Here is a 14,923-nt window from a genome sequence, read left to right as displayed (position 1 = left end):
ACCAATCAAAAGCCTCGTTAGCATTCACAGAGTGAGCAATACCAACGTCACATCAATTGGTCATCCAATTAAATAGATATCCAAATTATATGAAAAATGTTTGTAGCAAAGAATAATCGCTTCCTTTCTTCGTACATTGAATCGTAAGTCTCACAAAAAACACTGAATCTGCTCTATCAACATTAACAAAAACTTGACAAGCCATGCCCCATTATAACTCAGCTTGGTGTTTTTGTGTTAAACAAATTTTTTGTATACAATCTTATCTGCAACTTTAAACACCTGAAATAGAAAGATAATCCTTTGGACCAAATTAGTGGCAACTTTTTATGACAAAATGGACGGTTTTAAATTAAGTTACCAAACAATTAGCAACAATTGTCTTCACTCAATATAATTTTTGTTTGAAAAATTGGAGCATAAAAGCGGTGACACCACAGCTTTTTCAATGTGTATTCAATCGTTAAAAGAGATTTGAGACTTGACAACTTTATGTCTGTACCTGGATAATACACAAATCATACATGACAATGAGTTACACCCATAACATAAAATTTTGCTGATACTAAAAATGTTCTTCTACGACAATCACAAAAACTCTCTTCCACCTGGAATAATCGAATCCTAAAGAGACTACCTCATTGGATGTAAAAAATACAACAGCCTACAACATTTGACAGTCTCCTGAAGTTGCTGAGAGAAATGATGACACTGGATCCATAATGAACGGTTTTATAGCTGCCTACCTAGATATGTGAAGGTTTTGGATTTCGATTTGTAGTGTTTTGAGTTTTTCCTCAATAGCCGTTAGCTCATCTAGAGTGTCCGAAAGCTTGCTTACTCGATCTTCAGCCACCTCTTGATATGGTTTTCCAATAAGTGTGACAAAGTTGTTTAAACTGTTTGTAGTCTCTAAGAGATCATTTTGCATTGCTTCGTCAATTTGACGTGCCAAGGCATTCGCAGTTCTTTTCACCTTGTCTATAACCCGTTGCCTACTGGCTGGAAAATTTGAAATCGCTAACAGACTACATCGCAAAGACAATAGGTCAGTATTGATATAGAATACTGGAGAAGAAAACAAGTCTACAAAATTTGAACATATTACTGACAAGGCAGGACAAGACCAGACAGACGGAGATGCAACGTGAATCATATATTCCCCATGAACACAAAATTCACCTAGGTTTATAATATGCTAAAAATGTCAAAGGAGTAACCTCAAAAAAGAGCAGACATTGATACCGCAACCCATTATGACAAATTCAATACATGACATTGATACCGCAACCCATTACGACAAATTCAATAAATTTTTGAACAGAAACAACAAAAACATGGATTTAGTGAGTCGTTCACATGCCAGTACATTACAGTAATAGTTATCTAGAAGGATGTGCAAGGAAGCAAAAGTTGTCTAAGAAACCGAACATTTTAATATAAGCTAAAATCTTGACCGATCCCAAAGTCAGTGAGTCCGAACATGATTGATGTACTTGCTATAATCCATATATTATGTAATGTCATGTTTGAGGTTCTAATGACCCTAGGTTAATTTTTCCAAGACGTCTGGCTTTAAGAAATCCTACAGCTCTAGCAGGAATATCAATCCTATTATACACAAACGTCATGCTCAAGCAGGGTAAGATATCATGTATTTAAAATAACGTGAAAGACAAAAATAACCAACTTAAGATATAAAGGCACATAAAGCATTGACAAAGAGAAACTTAAACAAGGAGATGGATTACATACCCTCCCGCAGAGCACAGGCCCAAAGCAAGGAGATCTTCCAAAGTGGTACTCAAGACAGATGTCAGAAGTGATGCGGATAGACCAGCTACCCCAAGACCACCAACAGTACCCACAAACTGAAAAGAAACAGACAACAAAACTGGTAGTTAGGTCAAGCCCTGATATATTTTAAAACTAGAAATCTTTAAAAGTTTAATCAGGGTGGATTATCAAATTAGAGTAATTACATTATCATGACCACTAAAAGCTAGAGCGATATATACTGCTCAATTCTGTACATATCTAGTCAGAAATCAGATGCTGCTTTAATCTACTTCTAGAGATGAGACTCGATGAAATATGGAAGAAGACCAACATCCATGTGTACAGGTTATATGCAAAGAATAAATATATTAACATGTGAGTCTCTTGGACATCAACGGCAATCAACTTGATGAATTTAATACACAACAACGATTCCATTAAATGTGAAATGCAGTAAAAAATTACTTTTTAAACAACATTCCAGAATTTACCACTTCACGCATTTCTTGCTCCAACAGTTTAGAAGCAGCAGCACCACTAAAATCCTCCATCACACGCCTGCCCAATTCATGCTTTGTGCTTAGCAATTCACTGGCCTCGAGTTGGGACTGGATTGATGGAACATTAAGCGAAGGCCATCTTTTCTCAAAAGATTCTTTATACAATTTTCCTTTACCAGCTTTGCTAGATTGCAACCATGTCACATACTCCTCGAGTAATTTCTAGATGCCACCCATTTTTTTTTTCACAAATAGAGATGAAGAATTAGTATGTTAGATGTATTAAAATGATTTGTACACAGCCTAAAAGCAAAACATAGTTCATCAATCTAACTTGAATGTTTAAGAAACTTGTACTTATGTAACACAAAATAATGCCAACATAGTTTGGACGAAGTACAATCTTCCACATGCTGCGAAGCAAAAAAAAAGAGGAAAGTATGAAATTGCATGGTGCATGAGAGATAAAACTAGTCACAAAAAAAAAAAAAAAAAAAAGTATGGGATTAGTAAAGATTTGTTTAGGGACAAGCTTGTCTCATTCTGGTCATTAAATCAGGACCAAACAGAATAAACACCAATTTAAACAAAGTCTCACCAGAGGCGAGCTGAACTATATCTTTAAACTAGTTGGGGCACATGAATATTACAAAAGCTCAATGAAAAACTAAAATTTACAAAACCTAGTCTGGATGTGCCAGTGGTATAAGACGTGAATTGGTATCTTAGCATCAGAACTATATTAACTTATCTACCAATAGAAGAGAATCCACAACTTCAATCGCCAAAACAAATTGATGCACTTACTTGCACTTCTGAAACAGCCGGGTCAATTATGTCATTTATAAGCCTTGAGGTAGCCGGCATCTGAGAAGATTTATCTCCTTTGAAAACATATGAAATGGCAACATCGAGATTTGATAATCGCAAAGTTGATTCTGCAAGTTTAATGGCACGTGCCTGTGTTGTATCAATCTGCATTTGTTTGTGCACCCAAGAATGTCATAATTAATTTTCTCTTATAAAAAGGAAAAATATAAACAGCAGCACCACTATATCATACCATAGACAAAATTTGTCTCTTCCAAGTTAAGCTCTCGCTTTCCAATTTTGATGCATGCTCTTTTACACTTTTTAGAAGATCATTCACTGACACCAAGTCCAGTTTAGCTTGCTGGCACTCCTCCCTGACCAGCTTCTGACAAGCAGTGAGCAACTGTTCAGCAATCTGAACGGGGGTTTCTAGCTTAAGTTTCATCCTTTCAATTCCTGCCCCCGTTGAGGAATCCAAAAGTTGATTCAAGTACTTTTCAAGTTCAGAGAAATTACAGGCTCCCTGAAATGTAGTCATCACAGATTTTTCTTGCTGATCTAGACCACCAGAAGAAACAGCAAGTTTTGCTTCAAGCGCGCTCCGTGCAGATACAGGGAATAAGGATATGTGTTCAGAATTCAACATCTTTTTAGTATTTTCCTTGATGAATGCAACAGCTTCTTCAAGCTGCATCAAATGTTCAAAACTTTAATAAGTGGAAGCTGCTGCATTAAGTTCAACAGTGACTTCTAGTTTCTCCAACTACAAGAAAAACAATCTTGTGACTGGACACAAATAACTGGATTCAAGATAATAGTTTGAACTTCGAACCTCATCCGCATTTTGATACAAGTCAGATTTATTCAGCACGAAAACAACTTTTTTCTTCCACTGTTGAATGTAACGAAGAAATGTAACCTGAGACAACATAAGAGGATGACGGATTAGTTCCACAGAGAAAAACGAATAAACTATAAGGATGAAGGAACGGAATGGTGCAGACATGAAGTCATTCTCAGAAACATGCGAAACAACTCAAGTACATGAAAGAAATCACCAAATTGGTCAAATGACACATAGCAATCCCAAAATAAATAATAATATTAATAATTTTTCAAAAATAAAAAATGTGAAATAATGTTCAGATAAATCCAATAAGGGCATACTTCATCAAAACAAAACAAGTAACTTAACAAAGCAAAAGCAAGTGGCAACCAGACGGAACCGACCAACCATTAATTCGTTAGAATCACTTGAAATTTTTATGAAAACATACTGCTATTCAAAATCATGATTTCTTCAAGTTAAGCAATTGGAAGAACAAGAATAGTTAGCTATGAAGAATTCTCAAGAAAATGCATCATCTCAAGCAGAAAGATTCATTATCGTCCAGAGAACTGAATTTTCCAAAAGGATAAAAGTGGAATTAAACAAAATGGGCTATTGAAGTGATAGTGGCAGCGATAATACCTCACTTTCAGTCAGCGGGCGATCAGAAGACATAACAAATAGAATCAAATCTGAACGTGGCACAAATTCTTCTGTGAGCCGTTGTTGTCTTTGCAAAATCACATTAGTTCCAGGAGTGTCAACAATTATCATCTGAATGGGCGGGGAGGGAAAAGGAAGAACACAAAGAGTAAGTATTAGGAAATCCTGATGATTATCTCTGTGATACAAGAATAAGTCACAACACCAGGTCAAATCACGACAACAGCCATACAGAAACGTTTAAAGTGAAAACTCATATGCACCGGCTTCAAACTAGGGTCTCCTTGCAAAATTGTATCAGTTTTTAAGCACATTTGGATAATGGTAGACAAGCATGATAGGCAGCACCCATATAACCTTAAGAAGAAGTGAGTGTCAAACCTAGACGATCGAACAATTTCTGAGAAAGATGTTTGAAATTAAATTCAAATGAAGAGAAACCATCCAGCATGAATCACTCATTAATACATAGGTTAATTATTATTTTACCCATTGAAAGAATTTAATGGAAATGGTTCATAGAAATTAGAATACAAGATTAAAAGAAACAAAATACTAATTCAGCACTGGAAAAGTAAGAATTGAACAAGGAAACAGGACAACAAATCCTCCAACAAAAAGCACAAATATCCTCTTTACAACAGAAAATACACATATAAGATAAGATGATGGAATATAAAGAAGGAAAAGGACACGGAACTCACGTCTTTAAGAATTGGAGCCGGTAAATAACACAATAATTGACCGTCGGGATGCCTTTCACAACGTTCCTCTCCGGAATCCGACTCAGAATAACGAAGAAAGGTGAGTTCATTAGTTGTAGGAACAACCCCATCCTTTAAGTACCGTTGCCCAAGAAAAGCATTTATGACACTCGACTTTCCAGAGTTGAACTCACCCTGTGAATGTTAGGAAAAAAAGATTATCATTTAAACTTCTCTTGAATGCAAATCAGAATAAACGGATTAATGGTTAGATATCAAAACTAATAAATAATAAAGAACAAATGTTATCAGGTAAAGAAAATGCGGCGACCGTGACTGCACAATGGGCCCCCTATAGCAACTACTTCGTATTCGTCATCGTTTTACGAAAATGATTAACTCAAGTTGCTATAGAAGTCCTAAAAATGTGAGACAAGTGGTATCACAATCACCCCTCATTTAGAACACGACGCCCTCATTTAGAACACGACGCCCTCGTCGCGGCCTAACCCCTCGATCCACCAGTGCCAAGAATCTAGAAGTGGCTCCTGCAAGTTCAAGAGGTGGATCATGTCATGTAGCACTTTGTCCCGCAGGTTCACGAGGTGGCTCTCATGCACGTAGCACTTTGTTCCGCATAACACTTATTTCCCGGTGTTCCTTGCCGGTGACCGGCTCTGATAGTATTCTTTCACGCCCCGAGCCCAGGTCCGCGCTGCATGACTGAACAACGGGCCCATATAACAACTACTTCGTATTCGTCCTTACTTTATGAAAATGATTAACTCAAATTGCTATAGAAGTCCATAATAAACCTATTTTATTTTTAAAACATGAGACAAGAGATATCACATTAAGCCCCTTGTAACGGGGGAGATAGACAAACTTCGAGGGTTTTGGGGGGTTTTGGCGGGGTGTATTTTGATACATTTCAAACTGATTAGCATATTTCCCAAACCATCACAGAAGTTAGATAGCCTCTCCACCAGTAGGGAATTATATTTTATACTCTCAAGTTCTTTCCCATGTCACGTCGATTATCACATCAGAGAAAATACCACCCTCCAATGAACAAGAAAGGAGAATGACTGTTGAAGCCTCATATGTTCCTGGGGCGTTCAAAACATAGGGTGCAGAATAACCAACATACAGGAGAAGATAGGAAAGAAACAAAAAGTAAATACAAGTTCAAATAGGGTAAAAAAAACCATCATGGAGTGTACAAACATAGGGTCTAGAATATCCATCATAAAGGGCTCCATAACTATGTTCCTGCCCACTGGTAGCCAATAGATTGTATGAATGGTATATCTAAGTTCAAGTTCGCCAAAAAATATGGATTTCCACTCAGATTTAAAGATTGGTCATATATTCTGCTTATCAAGCTATAATTCATTCCCCCAAGGTTAAAAGTGTAAACCACGCATAGAACAAAAAATCATCGAAGAGACACCAAAAAAAATGGGTAAAACATGAAACTAAGTTCACTTATCTTAATGTTAGGCTCATGCTACTGGTCCTTAAAGATTTGAAGTCGAGTTAAGAGAGATTGAAATTTTATAAACATAAAAAAAAATATAATTTCTTTCTAAAAAATAAAATAGTCAATTCAAACTTAGATCCTATCAGCAGGAAAACAAAATATTATTTGAAATCAAGAGCTAATACCCATGCATATCCGCTGAACCAGAATTGGTTGAAATTCAGCACACAATTACCACTATAACCAGTAAAAATGGCTCATCTAGTTGAGAAACAGCATCCCTGAGAAGTGAGATTTCCCCCATCTGTCATTCAAAGTCAATGCAAGAAGTTACATACACGCAATGACATAATTAGTGAAAAGAACTTTATCTGAAGACCAACTTCAGCATCAAATTACTTAGCATTAGATGATCACCAGCGGTGCGGCTCTTTGGATGGCATCTATAGCTTCAAGCAAAAATGATCTCTCCTTCTCTATTAACTGTTGCTCTCTCTCTTCCGATACTTTAAAGCCAGTAACCGTCTTCCTCCCAGGCAAGCCATTCTCCACATCCAAAGTTTTGAGCTCATCCAAGCTTTGACTGCTAGTCTCCAACTTGACATTCTTTCTTGATGCATATTCACGGAAAAAGTGTTTGTTCAGGTCATCTACTTTGAACAAGCTCAACTCATCCACCGAAACAACTACACCACTAGCTCCTGATCTTAGTAAATCTGAGGCTTTCGTAAACGATGTTCCATATCCAAAGGAATCAACCGTGACAAAGATTGGAATTTTCACGCGCCCATACACAGAGCTCACTAGCTGCTCTGGACTTCGGCCAGAATCAACAGTTAAGATCAGAAAGTCAGCACCCTCGAAATTAGAAGCATCCGATGCAGCATCATGCGTCTGGACGTTTCTCCCAACCAAAGGCATTACTACTGACTCATTTTTTGCATCCATCATTGTATTCCTTGCCACTATCGTAGGAAGACCTATCAGATGAAAAAAACATATGACAATTACAAGATGGTGAACTCGCAGTGATAAAAATAAGAAGGATAGTTATACCAAGGATTAAGAAGAATAACATTAACCTTGATCAGAAAGTAAAACGCCACTAGCATTCACAGCAGCAGCAATATCCACGCGCTCATCAATCAACAGATAGGCGCGCTCCCTAATAACCGATTTCAACAAGCACGCAGCTTCATACAGCATCTTCCCACTCCCTCTGCCACCAGTAAGCACCACAATACCCACTCTATCCGCAACAGCATCGTCGATAACATCAAGCACCAGCTTATTGTCCCGAAACACCTCATCAGAACTCAACCGGAGTACGAGATTCGGCACTTTGATCTCCGGACGCTTGTAGCCGCCAGGGAAAAGTGTTCTGGGAGGATTCTGCTCCGCGGAGTTTGAAATGGCAGGCCTCCTGCCACATGAAACGACGCAATGCGCGTAGAAGTACGCAGAGGTACTCGCAACAGTTGGACGGTGGCAGATTAGTAGCTTAGGATGGGGAAAGAAAAGGTGCGGTGCGAGGTGCATGGGAAATACAAACGGGGAAACTGAGGAAATTACCATAGGTTGAGGCGGCGACGAAAGGTGGAGGAGGGGCTGCCTGTCAGCTGGGTGGTGTGTGATGGAGGAGGTTGCTGTGCTATCCGTTTTATCCAAATCGAATTGCGTCTAAAACGATAAATGGTGGGCTCCCTCCATTTGACTAGTAAGTAAAAATAAAATTTTAAGACTTTTCAATGTGGCTGCTGCTGGAATTCGAGCCCAGGTCTCCACGGCCACAACATGGAATTCTCACCACTAAACTACAGCCACTTTTTGGGCTTCTAGTATATTATATTGTAATACAAAAACGTTAAAGCATAGTTTAGTACATAATATAAAAGAGGAATTGATAAATAATCCTCATTATCCCATGTTTGGTACTTTTTTAAAAAGCCCGTGATAATAACTTAATTGTCCTCAATTTATAAATGATTTTTATAAATCTATGCTAATATGTAGAAATTAAAATCAAATAAATATTTTTATTTATTTTTATATATTATATAATATGATAATTATATAAATGAATTCGATATAATTATATAAATACTTTTTTTTTATAAATATCATTAAAATTATTAGTATCAATCGATTAACCTTAAAAATTGATATTTGACTTCACAAAATCAAGAGCTCAATTATCATATTATATAATATATAAAATTAGGTAAAAATAAATCATGTAAGCAAAAAATATAAACTCAAGCAACAACTTTGAAATTATAAAATTTATTATGATAATGTTAATTTTGTAATTACAATCTAATATATAAATTTAATCACTCTTATTAAATCATACCAAACATTAAATATAATATTATCCTACATCTTATTTATCATTAACTTATCCTTATATTATATATCACATGTTTATCCTATCATGTGTACCAAACTATGTCTAATTGTACACTGTTTCGTTTGCACTTTTGCTTTACATATATATATATAACTAAAATTACTTATAAAAATTTAAAACCAAATATTGCTTGTTATTTTCATTAGAAAATCAGAGAACATATCCACTCCAATTAATGACCACATATTTTCCATCCGACAAGAACGTCACACAGTAACTACGTATTTGTAAACTGAAGCAAAAAAGGCAATCCTATATCTCCAATCCAACCAACAAAAAGCTTATTCTAACAAGATCAATCGTGTATCAAAAAACCAAGTAGAAAGGTGTGAGAATAAATGGCCACTGCTGCTCCTGCTGCTGCTTCTTCTATATTCTCAAGTTCCATCTCCCCTTCTTCATCTCCTACTTCCTCTATTTGCCATTTCTCACACTTGTCTCTCTCTGTTCCTTCATTTTACACTCTTTCCTCTTGCATCTCCATTTCTCCATCTTTTCTAGCTCTCTCTGCAAAAAGCTCTAAAAGGGCTTCTTCTTCAACAATTTCCCAGTCATTTACGGTCAAGGCAGAGAAGAAAAAGGTGCTCGTTGTGAACACAAACAGTGGTGGCCATGCAGTCATTGGCTTCTACTTCGCAAAGGAACTTCTGGGCTCTGGCCACGATGTTACGATCTTCACCGTCGGTGACGAGGGGTCGGACAAGATGAAGAAGCCTCCTTTCAACAGATTTTCAGTTGAGATCGAGTTGTCCTGCACATAAGCAGAATGATGTGTTATGAATTGAAACATAAAACATTTGATCTTGGATGATTTTTGTGATGGCATTTTCGTGTTTGGCTCCTGATTTTGCAGGAAATTGCGAGTGCTGGTGGCAAAACAGTGTGGGGTGAGCCCGCAGATATTGGCAAGGTATTGGAAGATGCTGCATTTGATGTGGTGTTGGATAACAATGGCAAGGATTTGGAATCAGTGAGGTTCGTGTCTAATGATTATAATTTCATTCAAGCAAAAAATCATTCTAAAGAAAAACGGCAATGGTATTCTAATTGGGATACCAAGCAATTAAACAAACTATAGAGCAAAATATTAGTCCATGCAAAGTACACTTACCTTCTAATATCATTATGTGTTCATAGGCCAGTAGCAGATTGGGCAAAGAGTTGTGGCGTACAGCAATTTTTATTTATCAGCAGTGCTGGGATTTACAAGACAACGGATGAACCTCCTCATGTTGAAGGGGTATAATTTTTGAGTACATACTCGCACTAGGACACAAATTATTGGGGTATGTTTCGTTTAGTTTTTAAAAACAATCTCATTTTTAAAAACAAAAGCGCCATTAATATCTCATTTAAACCTTTTTACTAAAAACTCGTTTTAACCTCTCAACAATATCTTTACCTAAGGTATAAATTTCACCAAGAGTACAGTTCAAATTTTCAAATACTGGTATATTGTCAAAAAAAAAAAATTCGAAAATGCAAATGCTACAATGAACTTTGTGTTTTCCTAAAAAGTTGACCGAACATATACTTGATTTCCCAATGCTTTTTTGAAAAACTCATTTTCTGAAAATAAATATCATCAGAAAACAAAACCAGATATACCCCTGGGATTCAACCAAAAACTGATCATGAGCTACTACAGGATGCTGTCAGAGCCGATGCTGGTCATGTTAGGGTTGAGCAATACATCTCAGAGACCTTTGGTAAATGGGCATCGTTCCGCCCACAGTATATGATTGGATCTGGTAACAACAAGGACTGTGAGGAATGGTTCTTTGACCGTAAGTGCAAAATCTTGAAAGTATACTAAAACATTTCAATATCAAATGTTTGCATCATCACAGAGGCTTCGATGAATAAGGTTGCTGATGTAGGATGTTTTATTCAAGAAAAAGAAAGAAAGAAACTGATAAGGCGCGGTTATCAATCTTTGTACAGGTATAGTTAGAGGAAGGCCAGTCCTGATTCCTGGATCTGGGATGCAATTGACCAACATTGCCCATGTCAGGGACTTGTCCTCAGTGCTTACTTTGGCTGTCGAAAATCCAGATGCCGCAAGTGGTAACATCTTCAATTGTGTTAGTGACCGTGCTGTGACACTTGATGGAATGGCTAAACTATGTGCTAAAGCCGCCGGACTTCCTGTTGAGATTATCCATTATGATCCAGAAGCAGTGGGAATTGATGCAAAGAAGGCATTTCCTTTCCGTAACATGGTATGTCTAGATCCGTTTTTAAATAGCTTAAGTTGCTGCAGAATGTGCGACTTGCAGAAAATAATATAGAATATCCTTCCGACCAATATGACAAATCCAGCTACTATTATTGATTATTACATACCTCTGCAGCATTTTTATTCCGAGCCACGAGCTGCAAAGGAGATTCTTGGATGGAGCGGAACAACAAACCTTATAGTGGACTTGAAGGAGCGGTTCGATGAATATATAAAGATTGGTAGAGACAAGAAACAAATTCAATTTGAGACAGATGACAAGATTCTAGCAGCATTAAAAGTACCTGTGGCTGCATGATTAGTGTTCGCAGCCCAACAAGTAAAGAATTCGATTAAGAAAAGTGGCAATTTTGTTGATGATCATGTTAAGGGTGCAAAAAAGTCGAATATTCAGAATAAAGTTGAGCTACGTTCCTAATGCCTGATTTTGAAGCAGCTACATTTGGAAGTAAAGCCATAAACAAAAAAAAGTAGGATAGCCAACTGTTTACATCTCATTTTCTCGAATCTTTTTTCTTTAAAACATCTCCAGTTGATAAGTCTTGCTGTTTTTCACTATCTGTTTGTCTCATTTTCTTCATATTTTTTTCCTGTAAAATTTCTCAGCTGAAAACCAGAATTTTGTCCCATCAACCACGTTACTACAATTTAAAACAGTTTACAATACTTTCTTATTATCAAATTTTGATAGTGAATCATACATGAACCGCAAAGCCTACACAAACAAACGTCCGAAGGGCTAAACCTGATCTTCTAATATAACCACATCCCTTTGGTAAGAAATCATAACAAAATCATCACTATGCGATTGAACAGGAAAAAATCGAATTGGATGCTGGCTTATCAGCTTTATTTCTAACAATTGAAATCATATTTCACGATTTCATAATTTATTGTGTAGATGCAGACTAAAAACAAATGGAAATACGTGAAATAGAAAGATCTGAAATATATTCATATATATCCGAGGTGCATCCGTGACTAACAGTGCATACAACATTGCTTATGACACTAAATTCTGGTTCGAATGGATGTCTCCAGAAATTCTTTCACGATTCAAGAGCAGCATATCAGATTGAGAATTATCCATACATACAAGGACAGCATAAATTGCAGTTTTAACATTGAAAACTATGAATTAAAAACAATTTCTAAATCACTCAACTTCCAAGATCCAAAAGAAATTAGAAACATACATGACTACAATTAGACCCAAGCACAAGATCTTGTAACTACTTTTCCTCAATGTGAAATTTGTTCAAAATGGTTCGATTAAACCCTACTCAGACAAAGAACTGAAAGTGTAGAAGGCCGTGGAATTAGCGAAACCAAGCGACAAGTATTGAACAATTCTTATTCCTCCTGTTTGATTTCAAGACCCTTGAGCTTGAACTCCAGTTCATCGTTGTCACCACCTTGTTCGTCATCCTCGTCATTGTAATCTTCTCCTTCGGGATCATTGTCATCCAATGGACCAAGAACAATGGGAAAATTTTTGAATAAATCTTTTACCTCATCAATCCCTTCATCAGAAATGTAGTTGCCGTTGATGTTTAGCAATTTAAGTCTGGGTTTACTTACAACAGCTTGGGCTAAGCACCTGGCACCAGCCCTTCTTATCAAGTTGGTGCTCATGTCTATTTCATGCAATCGAGCATGACCGACTTCCAGTGCCTTGGAAATCAAGATAGCACCCTCGTCCTTTAGTTCATTATCAGCCAAGTTTAATTTGACAAGAAGCTGTTTCGAAGCTATACAGGCAGCCAGAGCAGGGGCAGCTTTTGCAGTGATTTCATTTCCAGCCATCTCAAGAACTTCCAGCAATGGAGCAGACTCCTTTAGGGCATTCGCAACGGCAGTAGACCCCTCATCCTCAAAATTCAAGTAGCTGAGGTAGATTTCAGATAGATTAGAAAATGCGGATAACACCTTGCTCAGAGCCAATCCAGATTCAACACCAAACATATTATCCACCAAATCAAGCTTCTTTAAATGGGTACATGTTCCGAGTGCTTCGGCTAGCGCAACTCCTCCTTCAGATCCTACCCTTGTAGAGGAACAACGAAAATCCTCTAAAAGTGGAGAACATTTCACCATTCTAGATATAGCAATCGCACCTTCATCTCCTGTCATGTTATTATAAAAGTGAAGAACCCTGAGTTTCTCGGTCGATGGAATGAACTCGTGGACAGCTACTGCAGCCTCCGCTGAGATGCCATCATTCATCAGATACAGCTCCTCCAAATCATGCTGAGACCTTAAAAGTGCCTCAAATGCTCTGATACCCTTCTCACCCAAAGCATTGTTCGACAAGTTAAGATACCGCAGCTTAGCTCCTTTCAGAGCCAAAGAAAATGTATTCATCACTTCTAGGGCTTCCTCTTCGTCTCTTCCAGCAATGAAATCTGATAGGTCTACCTCAGTTAATTTATCCTTGAGGGATAACAATGTAGATTCAGCAATATGCGCTGCATCCCGACCAAAACTTGTGTTACTGAAACATATCTTCCTATACCTATTTCCAGGCTCGGTTAACGCTTTTAACAGTCTATCGGCATCAATTGAATCAATAACTTTTCGTGGGTCATTGGATATATCAAACACAGTTCCATCAGATTCTTTTACTTTATCCAATATATCAAGTTCTCCATCACGTTTCATAGTAGGGCCTCGTTTGTTAACCTCAATCATGAGTCTACTAGATTCCTTGACATACAATTGTACTGCAGAACTTCCATCTCCATCGGTTTCCTTCTCAAAATGTTGGTTTGCTGCAGCAAAAGCCTTGGCCTCTATTTTCTTCGCATCCTCCTCCGCTTCTTTGTGACTCAAGAGACCATATTTTCTAGACCAGATGGAGGGAGTCACGAGGTTCTTAGTCATCCTCTCAACGAGCATCAGTCGAGTATTTTCGCTCGGGGGCCATAACTTGACCGACGGAACCCCAAATTCCATCTTAAAAGAACCTGAAACTAAACATCTTAACATTAAAACCACGATCATCACGTAGAACTGATCATAGGCATAATTCCCATATGAAAAATATAACAAACATACGTATAATCCCAAAGGTTCATCGAACAATAAATGCAATTCCCATTACAAAATAGCAGTTACAAAGTCAGAGCTGACCCATTTTTAACAATTGAATAAACACGATAAGCCAGTTGTACAACAGCAAACTTGACACTCCTAAATGTGACTTAACAAGAGATCCATAAGTACCAGTCACATTCACATCATTGAAATCCCCGAAAAAAACTAAAGAAATGATGGAAACTTCAGGTCAACCGTAAAGGGAAAACGCGGCAAACGTGAAGCAGAGATCGGAAGCAAACCTGAGAGAAGCGAGAAAGCAAACCTGGAATTTTGCGCGCAGAAAAAAGATAGCGAAAGGGAGATATTTCCTCAAATGGTGCTTCTTTCTCAAGCAATCCAGAGAGACCTTCGAAGAATCGGAAGAGAAACTGTAATTTTGAATTGGATAGAGGTGGAGAAGTGGG

The 14,923-nt window shown here is 37.4% G+C and overlaps 3 protein-coding genes across 6 annotated transcripts; 1 reads left to right on the top strand and 2 right to left on the bottom strand.

Annotated features, from left to right (window-relative positions):
• Window positions 1-471: 471 nt before the first annotated feature.
• Window positions 472-8,417, bottom strand: LOC142523066 (putative transmembrane GTPase FZO-like, chloroplastic). The gene is made up of 11 exons (XM_075626708.1): window positions 7,854-8,417; window positions 7,189-7,751; window positions 7,007-7,075; window positions 5,289-5,483; window positions 4,564-4,695; window positions 3,925-4,011; window positions 3,343-3,780; window positions 3,087-3,254; window positions 2,271-2,501; window positions 1,756-1,871; window positions 472-1,028 (listed from the first exon to the last, which is right to left on the bottom strand). The coding sequence occupies exons 1-11, from the start codon at window positions 8,344-8,346 to the stop codon at window positions 743-745; spliced, it is 2,778 nt and encodes a 925-aa protein (XP_075482823.1). The 5' UTR covers window positions 8,347-8,417; the 3' UTR covers window positions 472-742.
• Window positions 8,418-9,418: 1,001 nt separating this feature from the next.
• On the top strand, window positions 9,419-11,976 carry LOC142523141 (chloroplast stem-loop binding protein of 41 kDa a, chloroplastic). The gene is made up of 6 exons (XM_075626792.1): window positions 9,419-9,915; window positions 10,035-10,156; window positions 10,319-10,421; window positions 10,830-10,968; window positions 11,126-11,403; window positions 11,536-11,976. Exons 1-6 carry the CDS (start codon window positions 9,520-9,522, stop codon window positions 11,716-11,718), a joined length of 1,221 nt encoding a protein of 406 aa, XP_075482907.1. The 5' UTR covers window positions 9,419-9,519; the 3' UTR covers window positions 11,719-11,976.
• Window positions 11,977-12,495: 519 nt separating this feature from the next.
• On the bottom strand, window positions 12,496-14,923 carry LOC142523117 (RAN GTPase-activating protein 1-like). Of its 4 annotated transcripts, none has more exons than XM_075626782.1 (2): window positions 14,759-14,923; window positions 12,496-14,392 (listed from the first exon to the last, which is right to left on the bottom strand). In XM_075626782.1, exon 2 carries the CDS (start codon window positions 14,373-14,375, stop codon window positions 12,774-12,776), a length of 1,602 nt encoding a protein of 533 aa, XP_075482897.1. In that variant the 5' UTR covers window positions 14,376-14,392; window positions 14,759-14,923; the 3' UTR covers window positions 12,496-12,773. The 4 variants fall into 4 exon arrangements, with proteins under 4 accessions (XP_075482897.1, XP_075482892.1, XP_075482885.1 ...); XM_075626777.1 differs by having other exon boundaries at window positions 12,496-14,386; XM_075626770.1 differs by having other exon boundaries at window positions 14,782-14,923.

This window comes from Primulina tabacum, chromosome 2 (assembly GCF_025594145.1).
Source record: "Primulina tabacum isolate GXHZ01 chromosome 2, ASM2559414v2, whole genome shotgun sequence".
NCBI classification, from domain to species: domain Eukaryota; kingdom Viridiplantae; phylum Streptophyta; class Magnoliopsida; order Lamiales; family Gesneriaceae; genus Primulina; species Primulina tabacum.
The sequence above is the reverse complement of the archived record's forward strand: the minus strand, read 5'-3'. Positions and strand labels throughout refer to the sequence as shown.